The sequence below is a fragment of the Homarus americanus genome, unplaced genomic scaffold (genome assembly GCF_018991925.1).
Source record: "Homarus americanus isolate GMGI-L3 unplaced genomic scaffold, GMGI_Hamer_2.0 scaffold21930, whole genome shotgun sequence".
Taxonomy (NCBI): Eukaryota; Metazoa; Arthropoda; class Malacostraca; order Decapoda; family Nephropidae; genus Homarus; species Homarus americanus.
The window spans coordinates 304,057-321,830 of record NW_024732309.1 but is presented as its reverse complement, the minus strand read 5'-3'; the positions used below and the strand labels follow the sequence as shown (position 1 = coordinate 321,830).

Genomic DNA, 17,774 nt, shown 5'->3' with positions numbered 1-17,774 from the left:
TCTGCCACCTGGGTGGCATGATCAGTGCTGGAGTTGGGTGCTGAAGCTAGAGTCAGAAGTGACTGGAGGAAGTTAAGGGAGTTGGTCTTTTTATTGATGGCAAGAGGACCTTCCCTATGTGTGAAAAGTATGATGTAGCAAATGGCATGAGGAATGTGATGTTAATGAAACACGGGCAGTTAAAGAAAATGACATGTGCAAGCTTGAGCAAGTGAAAACGAATATGGTGAGGTGGATGTGCAAAGTAATACTAAAATATAGGAACCCTGTTTGGAGTGAAGAGGGCAGCTGGGTATAATGAATAGAGTATTAATGAAGTTTTGCATAAAGACAGGCTATGGTGATTTGGGCATGTGGAGAGAATGGAGGAGACAATAAGAGGCGGAGGGGAAGAGAGGCAGGGGCAGGCTAAGAAGGACACGGAGAGAGTTGTAAGAAATTTCATTAGAGTTAAGAACTTGTCAAGAGGGACTGCAAGCTATCACAAAGCATGGAGAGCTGCCATCAGGTAATGGCCAGAAAATGATGATGATAATGACAGAAGAATGAATTTTATGTGCATCAATATCAAGGGGATGTGTGCCACCAGCAGAAACAAAAATCTAGATATTATGTATTTGTTTTAAAGTTGCCATAGATATACATGGGGTAGAAAAACTATACAAGCAAGAGTTAGGTGTATAGGTTAAAAAGAGAGTACTAAAGTGTACTAAATACACATCTATGGGAAGCCTGGTGGAGGTGGGCTAAGTTATCAGTGTGTATTACTCCCAGTGATTGAGTGCCTGGCTCCAAGTTAAAGGAGTGTTGTGCATCTCGTGGTCTCTCACACAACTTTTGAACCATTTAATATTTTTTTATAATAAAAATTTCCTACATAACAAAACATTCCATGAGGCAGTGTTGTAAGAGGTATTCCTGTGTTTATGTTCCCAGCAGTTGGACACCTACATGTATCACCGAAAATAATATACCTACATCATAATTAAACAACACTCACCACATCATTAAGAACAGCCCTGGTCATCATCACGTGTCCCCTTCAAGGCTAAGGGGCTCCTGTAGGTGGAGTGGAGATGACACTCTGACTCCCACACAGCCTCTGAGGAGTCTCGGGCTGCTTCACAATGTCAAGCTTCACCTCCAGAGACACGGTTTTTCTGGGTGCCTTGGTCTCCCCCAGACATTTTCAAAGTTACACAGCTCACTTCAGTCACCAAAACAGAGCGACTGATGAGAACACAAAAACAATGATAATGGCCGAGACTGTTCACAACAACAGAGACAAAGCACTTTACAATCACAAGAAACATAGTGAAAATCACTTCAGAGTTACCAAAACAGAGTAAAATGTAAGCGTTAGTCATGTCCTTTCCCTGTAAGGTAAAAGAATGATAAGTAACAACACCGATAATTATTTGTTGAGCTTCATGATAACGGCCATGTACAATCACCAGGGAACAGAGCTTGGTACTGTAGTGCACCGGGTGGCGGTGAACTGAGAGATGCATCGGCCAGACGATGACCATCACTCGTGCAGATTGTTTACATCACAAATAGGGTGGTGGTCTATATACAGCACAATCGTTAAAGCAAAATATTGTAAATCTGGTAAACCTGTACAGGATGTGGCAAATACTGTATAGAAAAAATATTTCAAAAGCAATTAACAAATACGTATTATTGTTGATGTTGTTATTGTTTTTTATTATTAACAAAGGTAGCAGTTATGAAACACTTTATGGGTATTTTTTTACCTCTGGTACCAAACTAATAGTAATATCTCAGTTAACCGAAACTCTCTGATGGCTGGAATTGAAATTTTCTCGACAAATTATGAGAAAATTCCATGAAAGATGGGGTATATTTTTCTGAGTTCGAAGGGTGGTTTAATGCGTAATTTCTGGAAATTCCGAGAAAATTTTTCCATTACCCAGAAAATTGCAAGGAGGGATTTTTTTTCCAGCTTTGAGAGAATTGTCTCATTCCCAGAAGTGCTCTACATCAATCGTTCCGGCTAAAGGAGACATCACTGAAAATCAGTTAAACTATAATTTGCGATTTGATAATTCACGAAGTCTTCTGGTACCTAACCAGTGAATTAGCGAGACTCTGCTGTACTTCCTAGGAAAATTAACCCAACACTAAGCTTACCTCCACTCAGTCCTCCAGCTTCACTCTGGGTAGGAGGGTACCGTAACCTCAATTACTTATCTCTTGTACAGTGATAAACACATGATCCATTAGTATTCCTTCACGAGTTAATATCTATGAAAAAGAAATTTTTTTGAAGTCAAGATTTATTGTTGAATTTCTAAAACAAATATATACAAATCACAATAAGAACTAAATTATGAATATTATAACAAACACCCAATTTTTCATTTATGTTTTAAAACTAAGATTCCTCTCAAATTCCTGATAAGCCTTTATTTCCTTATCAGTGACAGCTGGGCAGGTGGAGTGTAGAGCGGCTAATAAATCTTTCTCTTGTAGATGCACTAAATGGGTGTCTTGATCATACAGGTTCTTCTTCACTGCTGCCATGGTTGCCTGTAAGTCAGTCAAAAACATGAGTAATTTATGCAAAAAAAAAATTTCTAATAAGTTAACAAATCTTTAGCTATCTCACATTTGCCTCAGGAACTTGCTCACAGTTAAGCTACAAAGAATTACAGCAATAACACATTAGTCAAAGTTTTAACTATTCGTAGTCGATAAGCTTTATGTCACCATTTTGCATTTCAAAAATTTTTAAAACTAGTCTCTTACAACTTTTGCCCACTTGGTATCTTGCATTTACAGCCTCTAAAGGTGGTGAAATGGTAAAAGAAAGTGAAGACCCTTCTGTAAAGTTATATTATTAGATAAACTTGTGAGTGGAATGAATGTTGCAGTCAGGTGTAGGTTTTCAGCATATATGAGGTCACTTCACTCAGCAAGAAGAAAGAAAAAGAGGTAAGGGACACTGTTAAATGCCCCTATACAGTCCAAGTTTCTCGATAAATTCATGGCCAGACCTGAATAAAAATGGTAAAGGCATTAAGTTTATGGATGGAGGACAAACATCATATAAATGTGCCAGTGGACAAAAATGTTATCCATGAAAAGGTTGTAAGGCTGTTTTTCGCAAAAGTCCTTCCTCCATCCAACTCATCTGCCAGCGTAAATTTGGCCGGCTTCTCTCCCTACCTCCTTCACCACCATCCTCACCTGTGGAGCTGTAACAACAATACAGTAATGCTATCATGACCAAGATGATCAACCTCTACTACACATCATCATAATTTAAGGTAAGTTCAATTATAAACTGTTCTTTAATACTTTATTATAATTACTGTGGAATATTTCTTAATATATTTAGGAATTTATTAAAGGCATTATCATTAAAAGTTCGGTTCATGTAAGCTATCAACTGCATTCACAGATTTTCCAATTCATGGCCATCTGCAGAATAAATCCCCATTACTAAAGGCGTAACTGGTGTTAAATTATTGTCTGCCAGTATTCTAACGCTGCTTATACCATAAAAGTGACTGATGACAAAAGAAATCATAAAATACAGAACATTCAATCATAATGATAAATTGATTAGTTTGGAGTATGGAAATAATACTGTACAGGATACTAGCATTGTGAATTACAGCATATTATAATGTTTTACCAAGAAACCTGAAATATTCTTTAAAAATACATGAGGTATGTAATTATGTGGTACCAATGCTATTTACCGTATATACTCAATTGCAGTACAGTGCGAGTTTTTATGATCAAATTTTATGCATAGTATTTTTAAGGTGTTATAATTCATGCATTTCCATGGGTCATTTATGGTTAACAATAGCTACCTGGGTCTTGCTCATGATAGGCTAATCTTACCGAGCTGTGAGGTGTTATGGTTATTTTTTTAACTCGTAATTTCTGGTAGATATACTGTACCTGTATGTAACTTTTATTTATATTTTCTTTATTCAGTTACATGGAGACACAATCCTACACACATATTGTGGAGAAAAAAATAATAATTGTTATAAGGTCAAACACATAAAGAGAATGATCATTTCTTTGTGCAGGAGTTAGCTGGCTGAACTGGGGAGGGGGAGGAGTGTGTGTGAGAGTGAGGGACATTGCTAGGGAGTCAGCAGAAATAGTGTCTCCTAGTGTCTATGCAAATGGTGGTTGTGATAAACTTTAATTTAGCTTTTCCTTAATGGTTTTTAGCTGCATATTTTTACATCTAGATTGTATATTAATGTTGTTTGAAGTAGCATAATTGTTAAATAACATCAAGGTAGGTGGTATGGTTTATGAATGTTGGTAAAGGAGATATGTACAGGGAGTTTTGAGTTTGATTCAGGCTTAATTTTACTTATCATGCAGGCCGTTACATCTGTGATAATATTCCTTTGTTTTTCAGTATTTTATCTTAGTTTGTATTTGTACATTACTCTAGCCTTCCCCTTACCACTCCAGGCCAAGTTGTGAGCTATGTTGGTTATTTTTCAACTTGTAATTTCAGGTAGATATAGTTTGTTTTTTATACAATATTACATGCACACACAAGCAAAATAATAATATTCATACTGTTCAAAAATAAACAGGAATAAACTTTCCTCGTGTGTAAGAGTTCACACTTAGCAAGGGAGTGAGAGGGTCTCTGCTGCTCCTGTGTGTAGTGATTTTTTTTTTTACAGTAGCTAATGATTGATACATTTTAAAATATCTTGAAAACAGTGTATAGTACATTAGTCAATCATTTAACCGAGGATAGGTCAAACATTAGATACACATTATATGCTTAAATAATTTGACAGATTTATTCATGATCTTACAAAAAAAAAAATCTTTTATTACCATCTACCTTTGTGGTTTATGCAGGGAAACATTAATACTGTGACACAAACCAGAAAGATAAACAATGTCACACTGTCTTCTTTTCAGTAAGTTATATGTACAGTAATTTCACACATACTACAAGTCTTAACATATTTCCCTTCCTAGATCTGTAACCTCTTCTCACCTATGACCTTTCAGTTCTTGTATAGCCCATATCTTATTTCCATTAACAATTCATTACTTAACATATATACATTTGGATATATTATACAAACCTTCATTACCAAGTTCTCCAGCTCAGCACCAGTAAAGCCCTCTGTCTCTCTGGCTAATACTTCAAGAATGTTATCTGACTGTACGTGCATCTTACTCGTCTTGAGCTGTAAAAGATCAAATATACCATTACTGAAGAACCTCCATGCTAACTAATCACTACATAACTCATTCCCCCCTTTCCTGCCACGGTGTTTTCCTTAATGCATCTTTCTAACTTTCCCTCACATGGTGTAGTCATCGCCCACTAAGTAATCCACCATCTACATCTCTCTTCTACACCTTCTTCACTATTCCTATCCTTCTGCAGTCATTTAGTCATAATATCATCAGTGAGTGGACTGTACTGACCTCCTTCATGTATCCTCATTTTCTCTCTCGGTAATTTTGTAAATATTGTATGTCCAACAATAATGGAAATGTATCCAATGGAAATGTACACTCGGAAACCAGGTGTTTACAGGTATGGCAGAGTGTGGGAGGAGAATGCGGATGAGAGAGATAGACAGATAGAGAAAACTGAAATACAGACAGACAGACAGACCATCAAGTGAGGTAGGTTGTGATGGAGGTACACTCGGTTTGGAAGTGTTTATTTCCATTCATACTTTCGTAACTACAACCTATGATAATTTTTCTTCGTGTTCATATATAATGAAGATAATGCAGAGTATAAAATACCATAACAATATTTATACATAATGTCATCTATACAGCCGTACTATGACTGTGTGTGTTCATGCGTGTGTTGCCTCGTGATAGTTAGAGTGGGCCCCCGTCCAGAAAGCACACTGTACTAACCTCCAGCACCGACCCAGGTGGGCTAGAGAATATGGTTTCTGAGTGTACATCTACTTCTCATATACCATACCTGTAGATTTATACAGTAATGCATTTAATTAAACAGTTACTCCTTTGCAATACTGTATACTGTAGCAACATTCTTAAAACTCTTTCAACAGAATCATTTCAGTTCAATTACAATATGTACACAAAATAATGTAATCTATTAGCGAAGCCAGAACATTATCAGCCATCATTACATTGAGTTAACCAGGAGAACCATATGATTAAGTACAGCCAAGAATTTAATTTTTTCACATGTTGGCACGAACTTACTCCGAGAATATCAAGGCGTGCCTCATAATCTGGCAGAGGGACGTACACCAAACGATCAAAGCGGCCAGGTCGTAGCAAGGCCGGGTCTAAGTTACCCGGATGATTAGTGGCTGCACAAACCAACACTCCATCCTTTAATAAAACAACAGTAATTAAAACTTGGTCATAGCTGCTGTAGTGCCAGACTCTTCAACAACTGACAGTGACCGGGTGGGGAGTTGCCTTAATGGATCATCAAACACTCTTACAGCTACTCAATGCTGCTGAGAAAATTTACTTTAATTTTATGTTTTATATAAAAAATTTCCATGAATCACAAGTTTTTATAAAGACAATAATTTTGTAGATAAAAAATTAAGTGACAATACTAAACTAACTTATTAGAGGAGAATAATGATAAGTAGCAGCAGATTACCTTTGTTTACTACTCTTTCGTTTGAACCTCTTTTTCAGCTCTCCTTGATTTGCTGTTATCCCTCGTTTAGTGATAATTTGGTGTAATGTTAGGTGTTCAGGAATGAAACCACATCGTTCACTTAGGGATACTTGTACCTCATCTTCTAAAATTCAAGTAACCACTACCATGATTGTTTTTGTTATTGGCTTTGAATTATACTGTACTGTTGTTGTTGTTTTTTTGTGCGTGTTTTTACCATATAAATAGCATTTATGTACAGTCAACACCAGAAATTTGTCTTTAGCCAATGATATGAGGCAGGTGACACTGCATGGGGGAAGAGTTGACAAATACTGTGTTTTAAATGCCTAGTTATTTATGATAGGAGATTGCCTAAGAATACTGTACATTTCTTTTACAGTAAAACCCCCATAGCTCAGCATCTGATAAGCTGAGACTGCACCAGATAACTGTTGCACATTTTAGTAGTCAGCAGGAGCGGAGTCATGCTCAAGAACTGGGCAAGCTGACCCACAATATAATTATGTGTGCCTGTTGTTACAGGTAGACCTTCTGACAGAGATAAGTGCCAGTGAAGTGTTACTGTACAGATAGTGTTAAGTGTTAATTATAAAGTGTAGTGTTAAGTTTGTCAGAACAATTATTAACAGTGCCTGTGAAGTGTACACTACATACCGTAGTGTTAAGTTTGTCAGAACAATGTACAGTACTGTACCTTTACAAGTACTGTACACTGCCTGTGAAGTGTTGCAGACAATACAGTTCAGTTCGTCTGCCATTCACAAGCTCATCAAGAAATTACCCCCTTGCTATTGGTAAATACCTGATACGTACAATTGTTTTTATTTCATTATATATACAGTAGGTATACAGTATACGTATAGGCTCATCACCGATAAGTCGTCAAATTTAATCACTCGGCAAGGCCTCAACCCCCTATGTGCCGAGGTATGAGTTTTTGACTGTGCAGTCTATTATTTAATTAGTATCAATATTTAAATGTGGGAAAATAATGTTACAGGTGTAGCTCTGGATGAAGCCTCTGGGAACAAAGCCTCTAAAGTACAAGGTTCAGTTCCCCTTTTATTTTACTTAATATTAAAAAATAATAAAAACAACAAAGAAAACTAATGGAATCCAACAAGAATGCATCACCATTGTTGTTTGTATTGATGTTTACCAATTAGAACAAAGAGCACAACTCAAAACATAACACTTTGCCAGTCGCCTGTGAGATGGCGATGCATATTGCCACTGTTACATAATTATAATGAAACTAAAAAAGTTATAGAAAAATAATTTCAATACTCAAATGTAACCTAGAAATACTGTAATGAAAATATAAACCTATAAAATAAGAAAAATGAAGAGTATGGGTGTGTATTCTGTGTTGGAGGTGAATGTATGTGTAGAGTGAGTGGGAGGTTTGCCAACAGTACGCCAGGCGACCCAGCTAGTCAGAAACCATTTAATTTTCACAATGATAAATTCGCCCCTTCACTGTTAATTACTGCTGATCAGATGGCAGCACTACCAGCCAATGGTGTTACTCCCATAGAAGTACAAAATGAGTGTTTTTAATTTTTTGGCCCGCCCCATAGGTAGTTGCTAGAAATGAGTTGTAAATACTGTAAGTAAAATGCACTTAGCAACTCATCAACCCAGTCCCATCATCAAGTGAAGGAAAGTAACATGGTCACAAAGTCATGTATGGTCTAACAAAGTGAAATGTGAACTAAAAACATACTGTACTACTATAATTACTGGAGCCTTTATTGTAAAATCCCTCAATGATTGAATCCCCAGTGTTGCAAGTACTTTACAATACCACACCTTTAAATATTCCTGTTTAATAGTGTATAGTTGTTATCTGACACACAATGATCAAAGGCCATAAACTACAGAGTAATGAGAGTCTCTGTGTATTAATCTGTTCAATTATGTATTATGAGTTCTATGGATAAGTAGATACATCAATAAACAGTTCTTATAATGAGAAAAATCACCGAGTTACGGGTGAAAGGCAACATCAGCCCCACATTGATTAAATTCATCTTTATTCTTATAATATACAAAAAAGTGTACCATAATATAATCTTCCAAACACCAGACAGTAAAATGACTACCAGTAAAGGTCAAGTGTCACAGTTCAACAATAATGGTAGGACAGTGTGGCAAAATATCTGACATTATTTTGATACTGACTATAAAATCAAGGAGTGAGTGGTACCATCTTACATGTTGGGTGGTGAGAGAGTTGGTCAGCAGGGAGGCTCCTTGTATGCTGGTGGCTCTGACATCTGCTCCATCCATGGCTTGAAGTAGTTCATTCAAGATGTTAATGTGCACGCCACTACCACTCCCTTCTCGGGATCCAAATATTCCATCTGTGAGGGTGTAATTTTTTTTTTAGTGCACTGTAATAAATAATCAGCAATGGACGTAACTCATCCTAACATAGTGTACCACCGTCACCTGTAACGTCATAGATGGGAGAGACATGTACAAAGAACCTGTGAGCCTTAGTGTAAAAAACTTTAATTATGGTTTTAATGTTTCATTTCTTCCAGGAGTATTAAATATGTTTCATTAACAGGCCCACCGCCTTATTCATAACATCGTCACCTCCCACGCCCAAGGCTAGTTGTAACTTTCTAGCATGGAAGAGTTGTGCTGTATTGATTTTTCAGCAACTGGTTTATGTTTTTCATATGAAATCAATTACAATCTATGTAAAATTAGTTGATCTTTCATGAAAAACGATAACAAATTATATGGGGATTTTTTCCCCAAATTATTCACTTGCTGCTTAGTTTCAGTTATTACTTTTACTGTATACACAGTACTCATATATAATGTGATTTTTTATGATCAAACTTTAATGTAAAAGTAGGAGGTTGAACTCTATACATGTAATATTTTTGAGGTGTTAAAATTCATACATTTCTGTGGGTCATTTACGGTGAACAAATGCTACCCAGTACACTATGCCTTACCAGTAAGCTCCTTTATCCTGAGTGTGTCTACTATACACCTAGATTCTTTCTCTACATGAAGAAGAGCAGAACCTGATACAAATTAAGATTTACAGATAATTTTCCTTTCGTTTGCGTGTGTACATCGCTGCCTTTATTAAAGTTTATTTATACTGTACAATAATATCGTTAAAATTACTATCAATTGGGAGCATTATGATGGCATATCCCACTACTGTACTGTACACCTCCAATGACACTGGTTACCGTTGATAGGTGACAGACAGACAGCATCCCATCTGGAGGGCTGTGTTGCTGTGTGTGTCCCCGATACTTGGACAGTATCACTAACTTGTATAATTTTACATTTTCTATGCTCTCATTAATACTTTTTATATGTTTTTGGTACTACTGTTTATATGTCTACAAGCTTTGATGTGACAGTATACAGCTAAAGCTCCTTTAAGGGTGAATCTAGCAAAAATTTTAAATAAACTTTGGTGGGACTTCAGTTTCAGAGTTGGCAACACTGTTCATAGCACCAGCTGTAGTGGTGGTGTTGAGATGTGTTGGTGGTAAAGCGCGTAACTCTCACCAATATGTCAAGGGTTCGAGCCTCAGCCCGGACACAGGTGAGAAGGGTGTTATCCAGTGTGACTCTCACTACCAAACATCACAGGTTTCTTCCTCTATTAACACTGGATAGAGCGCCCAAACGGCTGATAAGTGGCAAAAAGGATATTGAAAAAAATATATAAAAAAGTCTAGGATTGTGCCTGGTATATTTTGATTTTTGTTATTTCATTGGTTAATATTCTATGGTGGTTTTAGAAGTTTGTTAAAATGTACAGTTTGGTTGTAATGGATTCTAGAATAAAAAAATCCATCCTCAGCAGTTCACACACAAACAATGGTTACAAATTTGAATAAGTGAAGTAATGAAAATTCCAACAATATTTTTTTAAACTAATAAATACTTTACAGACAATTTTACAGGTGAATATTAATCAAATGAAGGGCAGGAGTGTGAGTGTGTGTGTGTGTGTGTGAGAGGCACAACAAGAAAAAATTTAAAGGAGTGACTTGCCAAAATCTCTCATGTCAATCACATTTGCAAAATTTTTGGTGATTTTTTTTATGTTGAGTGACGTGACTGGCCATCAGCGTCTACACAGATCACTTACGATTCCCGACGCCCCGAGTTCTAGTGAGCAATTAGTCACCTCGAGTCTGAACAACTGCCATCAAGGAAGCAGTTGTTCATAGTGAGTTATAATGTGTTAAGAAGTGTTTTGAAATAATGGAATGATTCTTGGTAGGAAAAATTGGTGTCTAATTGGGGGCCGTGGTTCAGTGTTCCACATATCCTACTGAAATACACAAAATGATTCCATTATTTGAAATTGTGTGACATTCTCAGTCCCAATTTTGCATTATATTGAGGTCTGTCTACTGTAGTAAACAAAACATGGCTTACCAATTTCATCAATAAACAAAATAGTGGGCTGAGCCAGGCGAGCAGCGTGGAAAAGAGCAGCAATTCGCTTTTCTGAGTCCCCAACATAGGGTGAGAGGAGGTGAGAGGCATTGGCTGTAATGAAGGTACAGCCTTTAGAAGAAGCCAGTGAGGCGACCAGACGTGTTTTACCACAACCCCGAGGACCATACAACAATAATCCTGAAAAAAATACAAAATAATGTATGAATAATTTTTTTAATTACCAATATCCAACGGTAGTACAGACAATAAATATAGTGAACTTAGGATACATCTGCAGATCAGTTGGACATAAAGAAGTATCACAAGTGAGTAATGTCACAAGAAAAGTGTTTAGATATGAGGTACTTAGACATTGTGAAAAACTGGATTACCTGTGGTGTCTGAGTTCATCCTTCACTGTTGCACAATTGTATTCACTGTCTTCTAAAGTTAATCGTGAAAAATACATAATGCTCTAATCACTTTTCTTACCTCTAGGTTGCTTAAGCTTCAATTTATTGTAGGCAACAGCAAACTTTACATGGTGGATAAATATTTGGTCTAATTTCAACTTCACTTCTCTCAGTCCACCAATTGGTGACCCAACAGGCTTGGCAGTGATAAAGTCCAGAGTCTTGTGGATACTTGGAGTAATGGATGCTGCTTGGGCCAACATGATGTCAATGATCTCTTCTGGAGTCAATGTTTTCTGGAAAAAAAAATTTGTATAAGTGTTGATCATGTCAAAAAATGGTCAACCTGTGTATACCTCGGGTGCTTCTCCATCTATAAACTAGAGGTGACTCATACCAGACTTAAGTTACGCATCATATCTGCAGAATTTCCCATCGGTACTAACAAGTACTTCCTTGGCCTAACAAGTACAGTACTTCCTAGGCCTGTTTGTGTTTCTTTCTATCTATTTATACTCATCTTACTTTGGTATTACTTATCCAGATCACTCTCAGGGTGAATTAGTCTGGATTCAAAGGATTTTAATGTAGACAGTATACAGTACAGTACTCGTGGATTTTTATTTTGCGGTCCTTATTATTCGCGGATGACACCCTGGATGTACCCAAGAATGTCTGTGGGTAGTTTTAAAGTCAGCAAATGTTATTTGGCGATTGGCGGCCATTTTGAGAACCTAACCCCCGCGAATTTGAAGGGCATGTTGTACTGTAATTTAGTTCTGATATTACTAATTTACAATCTTTATTCTGTATTTAGATGTCTATTTTCCCTTCCTTTCCCAATATAACATGTCAACCATCTCAGTAGAATGTGTGCTCACTCAACTCTCATTCTCCATTAATCTTTATTCCTTACTCGCTCAATATTGGTTCTACATTGAGCATCTTTACATAAGTGCTTCAGGTTCCTCACAAGCATTCTTCTGCTCCATCTGTAAAGGCTTTACCTTTTTACTTCTCCTTATAATCTTACTTACAGTAAGTGCAGTACAGTATACTATAAAATTATCCTACATCTCATCAACTTTATTATGTTTTCCTCAAAAAAAATTACTCCATCCACTCTTACCTTTTCCGTGTGTTTTGCCTCAACTTCCCGCTGTGCAACTTCAGTCAGGGCACGAAGATCAGCCCCAACAAAACCTGGTGTGGCATGAGCAACTCTGGCCAATCCTGGGTGATTGCTGGGCAAGAGGTTGAGGCTATGAACACCTAGTATGTTGGCTCGGTCAGCTGCTGATGGAACATTCAGAAGAATCTAGAAAAAAATTTAAATAAAAAAACAATTACTGTATGTATACTTAAAATATTGTATACATTCTATTAATGAGATGTGGGAAACAAGGTGTAAATATATTAAAACACACCAAATATAGCAGAGATATATGCTCTACCATACTGTAGTGCACTAACTCTACATTCTATTCAGAGAGAGACAGTAGAAATGTGGGATCACTTTAGTCAGCTTCATATTAAGAATCAATAGAGCACAGTTTTATAGTTTACACTTCATGTCTGTGATCATTATACTGTAGAACTATACTACAGTACTGTATTTTGTCACATGCTTGTATCGAGGGTGTTTTGGTATCTTAAGAAGCACACATAAGCTAAATTGTATTACAGTAAAAGAAATACACTACATGACCGATGACAAATATAAGCAGGGATATGTTATTGTTTTGAATTTTAAAACAAATTTGTAAAAACTATCTCTTAATCACAATACTGTATATTATACTGTTCATAGTTATGGTGTAGTGAGAGTGACTGAGCAAAATCTCTTGAAACATATCATTGAAAAGAAGTAAAACAAATACACACACATATATACACTGAAAAAGGTTATCCAGTACTGTATCTATATTACTATGCTATGATAAAGTTGTTTGAATGCTCTCAGTTACTTTTCAGTTGGGCATGAAAGTGCATGAGAAGTCTGATGAGATTAACATAACTTAGGTATGAAAAATGGTTTACTGAACATATAATTGAACTAACAAACTAAATTAGCTTCAGTAATTAACCTTATGAAAGTATACTAGCTGTACTTACTTCAATTTCAAGCCGGCCTGATCTCCTTAGTGATGGGTCTAAGTGAAAGGGACGATTAGTTGCAGCCATGAGAGTAAGATTGGAAAACCTTCTGCCTTCATCTAGAGTTAAGAGAACCTGTTGCACAATAAATAGGGTGTCCAATAAGTAATGCAACCTACACCATACAATAACTTACTCCATCAATTATTTTATGTAATATCATTTTTAGTGTTTGTTATACTGTACAGTACCTGAAACATAAAACACTGTTACGTTAATGCATTTCATTCTCATTACATCAATAAACATAATGTTATCGCATTTGATGGGTTGCATTACTTACTGAACACCCTGGACGTATAATAATAATAATAGCTATAATTTATTTTTGTCATCAGAAGTATATGAAGTAAATACTGTATTATGGATCTTGTGGTCTCCATATCCTCTGTCTACTTTGATGTCTTTAAAATCATAATAATAACTTTGGTGCATCCCAAATAATTCTCTGAAGGCTGTTGGTAAATATCAATTTGAAAATGTTCATAATGATTTATTCTAAGTCATCAGCAAAAACAAAAGGAGTTATTTGAGCCTAAACACATCACTGTAACACTGATGTGAAGGAGAGACTGTATGGTGTTGCTCTTTGGAGGCCGTGATCCACAAACCTGTGCCGTGAGTCTGAGATCATGAAGACTAGATTCCTTTGTTCTCATGGGGCACAGTGAATCAATTTCATCTATGAAGAACAAACACGGTCCTTCTTCACTCAAGGCCTGTGCTCTCTCTGCAACCTGAAAATTCAGATGAGAATGTTATCATTTTGAGTCCAGTGTGTTAAGCTGCTTAATTTCTTATAGTACTGTATGGTACTGTACCAGATGGTCTAGTTAGAATAATTCATGATGAATCTTTTGGTAAACATCTCCAGGCCATGAAGATTATGGGTGTGTTGATTCTATGACTGTAATATTCCTCATCTAGTGAGTTATCACCCCACCTCCTTGGTAAGTGCACCTGACTGTGTTCCCACTACAGTACCCACTTTACTGTATATAAGTTTGTCTACATTGTGGGATTGATCCTCCACTTGTGGTGGGGACTGAACCCAGGACTACCTGCACCCAACCATACCAGTGTTATGGCTGGATGCCCTTCCTAATGCCAACCCACAGGATGGGAACAGTTGGCAAGGCAGGTTGCAACTTCCTGAAATAATTATGACTTACCAGTACTGTACTGTACTGCTTAGGTTACCCATTAACAAAATAACCCACTGCATATTTCCCCCATTTGGAGGAATCACTTAACACACCAGATCAAAAAGCACAAATAATTGTAATGATAATAAAATCAGTGTTTAAGTTATCATACTATACAATACTAACCTTAACAAAGTTTTTTTCTGTCTCTTCCTCATATGGACTAACAAGTTCAGCTCCTGCAGTTCCAACAAGACAGGCTCCTGTTTCAGCACACAACTGGCGAACAAGAGATGTTTTGCCACAACCAGGAGGTCCAACCAAAAGTACTCCTAGAAAGCAATTTTTTTGGTTTTTGTCCTCCCTGACACTGTTTCAATTATTGTAGCAACTAGCTATGGGAAATTAAATACATTTTCCATCTTGAAATAAAAGTCCCAATAAATTGCAAATTTATCCATTAGATAATTTTTAGCTTCACTCATCCAGTGGCTGGTCTGAGTTTCATGTGTACCTTAAGTGTGGCACTAGTGACTCATACAGTAACAGGTTTCTGTTCTGTATACAGTATTACTCGGCTTTACGCGGTTTCACTTTCCGCGATTTCTCATTTACGCGGTGCCTCACCAGAACCGAACTTTCACATTCCGCGGTGCATCTACTCATATACGCGGGAAGCGGCGCGGGCAGGATGCGCACAAGGTCGCCCAGTCATCAAAACATTACCGAGTTCTTCACCCACCACAGGCGGCCTAAGTCAGTGATAGTGAGGATATGGACTTGTATAGACTTTGAGGGGTTTGACAAAGAGGCCCTGCAAGCCTCTGTGGTGGATAGTGATACAATTGATACAAGTGATACAGGTGAGGGCCAATAATCTGCCCTCTGCCTCGGAACCAACCCCCCATCCCCGTGTGCACAGCCATCTTTTCTACTAATGTAAGTGTTAAAAAAACTAATATTATTGATATTTCTCTTAATTATTAATTGTGTGTGCATACCATCATAAAATTAAGATGTAATTTTTACTACAACGTAGGTATTGTGTCTGAAAAAGTGGAGTTTGGGGGTCAGGCCAGTCTCTGTTGGAATTAATCCCATATGTTCTGTTGTTCACTTTACGCGGTTTTCACTTTCCGAGGTACCCCATGAGTTCAATTGACCGCGTAAATCGGGGTACTACGTATTTATGGCACATCCAGTCAACTGCCTGAGGCAGACCATTCCACATACTTTTTGGTACAGTATGTCCACAAAGAATAAGTAAAGTAATAAACAAACTGTAAGCTAATCAGTATACCAGTGAATAATAATAATAATAATAATATAAATATATATATATATATATATATATATATATATATATATATATATATATATATATATATATATATATATATAGTGAGAGTACATCATCACAGACACCGAATGATCAAAGATCCTCAAGCAACAGACGATGATCCACCGTGTCAGAGATCCATCAAGGCCAGAAGAGAGGACTTTCCTGTTATGAATTTTACATTAGGCAGTTTCACTAACCTACAACTGGCATCATAACATGAAATATCCTGTGGGTTAGCAAAGGCTCACTTTGATAACAGCACTGCCACCATATATAAATACTGTATTTCAACAACACTGCATAAAGTTTATATTATATAGATGCATGTAAATAATAATGTACAGTATATTTAAAAGTCAATAACATACATGCAGATTTAATACAAATGCACGACTGACATTACCTGATGGATACATGACTCCAGCTTCACTAAACTGCTCTTGTCTGGTCCAAGGTTCTGTGATGAGTCTCCTCAGATATGCCAAGACCTGGTCCAGCCCACCCAAGTTCACTGTATCTTGTACTATCAATTTACGTCTGTCTTCACTCTGAACCTCAATGAGAACGATGCTAGAACTGGCAGTTACAAGACCAACTTCACTCGGTGACACTGAACAATTTACAACAATAATGTGAGAGATGCCCAAAACTTTAGCTAGAGGGTTTGTTCCACAATTTATTCTGCATTCACTCACAACACCATACAGCATCAGCAACTCCCTGAGAGAACTTTCAAAACATTCCTTATTTTTTCTGTAATGAAGAACATCTTCCACTGAATTTAAAACAACAATGACACTGATATCTTTAATGTTTGCACCACTCAGGGGAGTCACCTGAGAAGCACTGATAGTATAATTTCCTGTTACAACAGACGTTTTACAATTGTTCTTTCCTGTGTGCACGCAATTACAAGCTATAACTTGAAAACCCAAATCACAGTAAGCATTCATCACTGGCACAGCATGACAAATGAGGCTAAGATCACCATTGAGACAGACTCTAACATATCCACCAACAGCACCCCCACAGGAGACCAGGAGAGGTGCTGGTATAAGACACTGTTGCATGTCTTCAGGTCCATGACTGTTAACAGAACCCACATAAACTTGTTCTATCATCATGGATCCATATCTGAAAAAAATAAAAAAATAAATAAAACTGTGGATATTTGTCCGGTTGTCTAGGTAGATGGGTTTTTAGACTAACACCAGGAATCGATAGAATTGGATGTAACTATGGAAACTTTAACTACAATCTATTAAATTGATAAATGGAAACAAGAATCAATCCAGTGTTGCTAGATATAGGTACTCGGTATACTGTAATAAACACAATTTTAATGAAAGAGGAATACACTACGTAACTGAACAACGAATCGTAAGTTATTATTCAGTATATAGTGATGTTATTTAGTATATAACTTACCTAAAAAGGGTTTAAAATAGAGATAGTTTATGGGAGCGTGTACAGGACAGATGGATCAGCTGACACGTGGGTGGCGGCTCTCAGCTCATGACTCCAGTGATCCCAGCTACCAAGGAAGGATTTTGGGCAGCTTCCGGTAGTAAGCTAATAACTAGATAACTGCTTAATTGATAAACTGAAAAGAAAAA

At 36.9% G+C, this 17,774-nt stretch overlaps 1 protein-coding gene across 5 annotated transcripts in view; it reads right to left on the bottom strand.

Annotated features, from left to right (window-relative positions):
* Window positions 1-17,774, bottom strand: part of LOC121868462 (spermatogenesis-associated protein 5-like protein 1) — a 26,247-nt gene extending 8,473 nt beyond the window's left edge. Inside the window, exons 1-13 of one of the 5 annotated variants that reach the window (XM_042369114.1) lie at window positions 17,587-17,774; window positions 16,562-17,292; window positions 15,003-15,148; window positions 14,283-14,408; window positions 13,630-13,746; window positions 12,644-12,832; window positions 11,594-11,810; window positions 11,099-11,299; window positions 8,885-9,033; window positions 6,229-6,360; window positions 5,112-5,216; window positions 2,155-2,553; window positions 1,001-1,230 (exon numbers count right to left, since the gene is read on the bottom strand). In XM_042369114.1, the coding sequence (XP_042225048.1) occupies window positions 2,386-2,553; window positions 5,112-5,216; window positions 6,229-6,360; window positions 8,885-9,033; window positions 11,099-11,299; window positions 11,594-11,810; window positions 12,644-12,832; window positions 13,630-13,746; window positions 14,283-14,408; window positions 15,003-15,148; window positions 16,562-17,282 (2,271 nt within the window). In that variant the 5' untranslated portion in view covers window positions 17,283-17,292; window positions 17,587-17,774 and the 3' untranslated portion in view covers window positions 1,001-1,230; window positions 2,155-2,385. Of the gene's footprint in view, window positions 1-1,000; window positions 2,554-5,111; window positions 5,217-6,228; window positions 6,361-8,884; window positions 9,034-11,098; window positions 11,300-11,593; window positions 11,811-12,643; window positions 12,833-13,629; window positions 13,747-14,282; window positions 14,409-15,002; window positions 15,149-16,561; window positions 17,293-17,586 lie in introns of those variants that run through there. The other 4 variants (XM_042369112.1, XM_042369113.1, XM_042369115.1 and 1 more) reach the window with 4 other exon arrangements.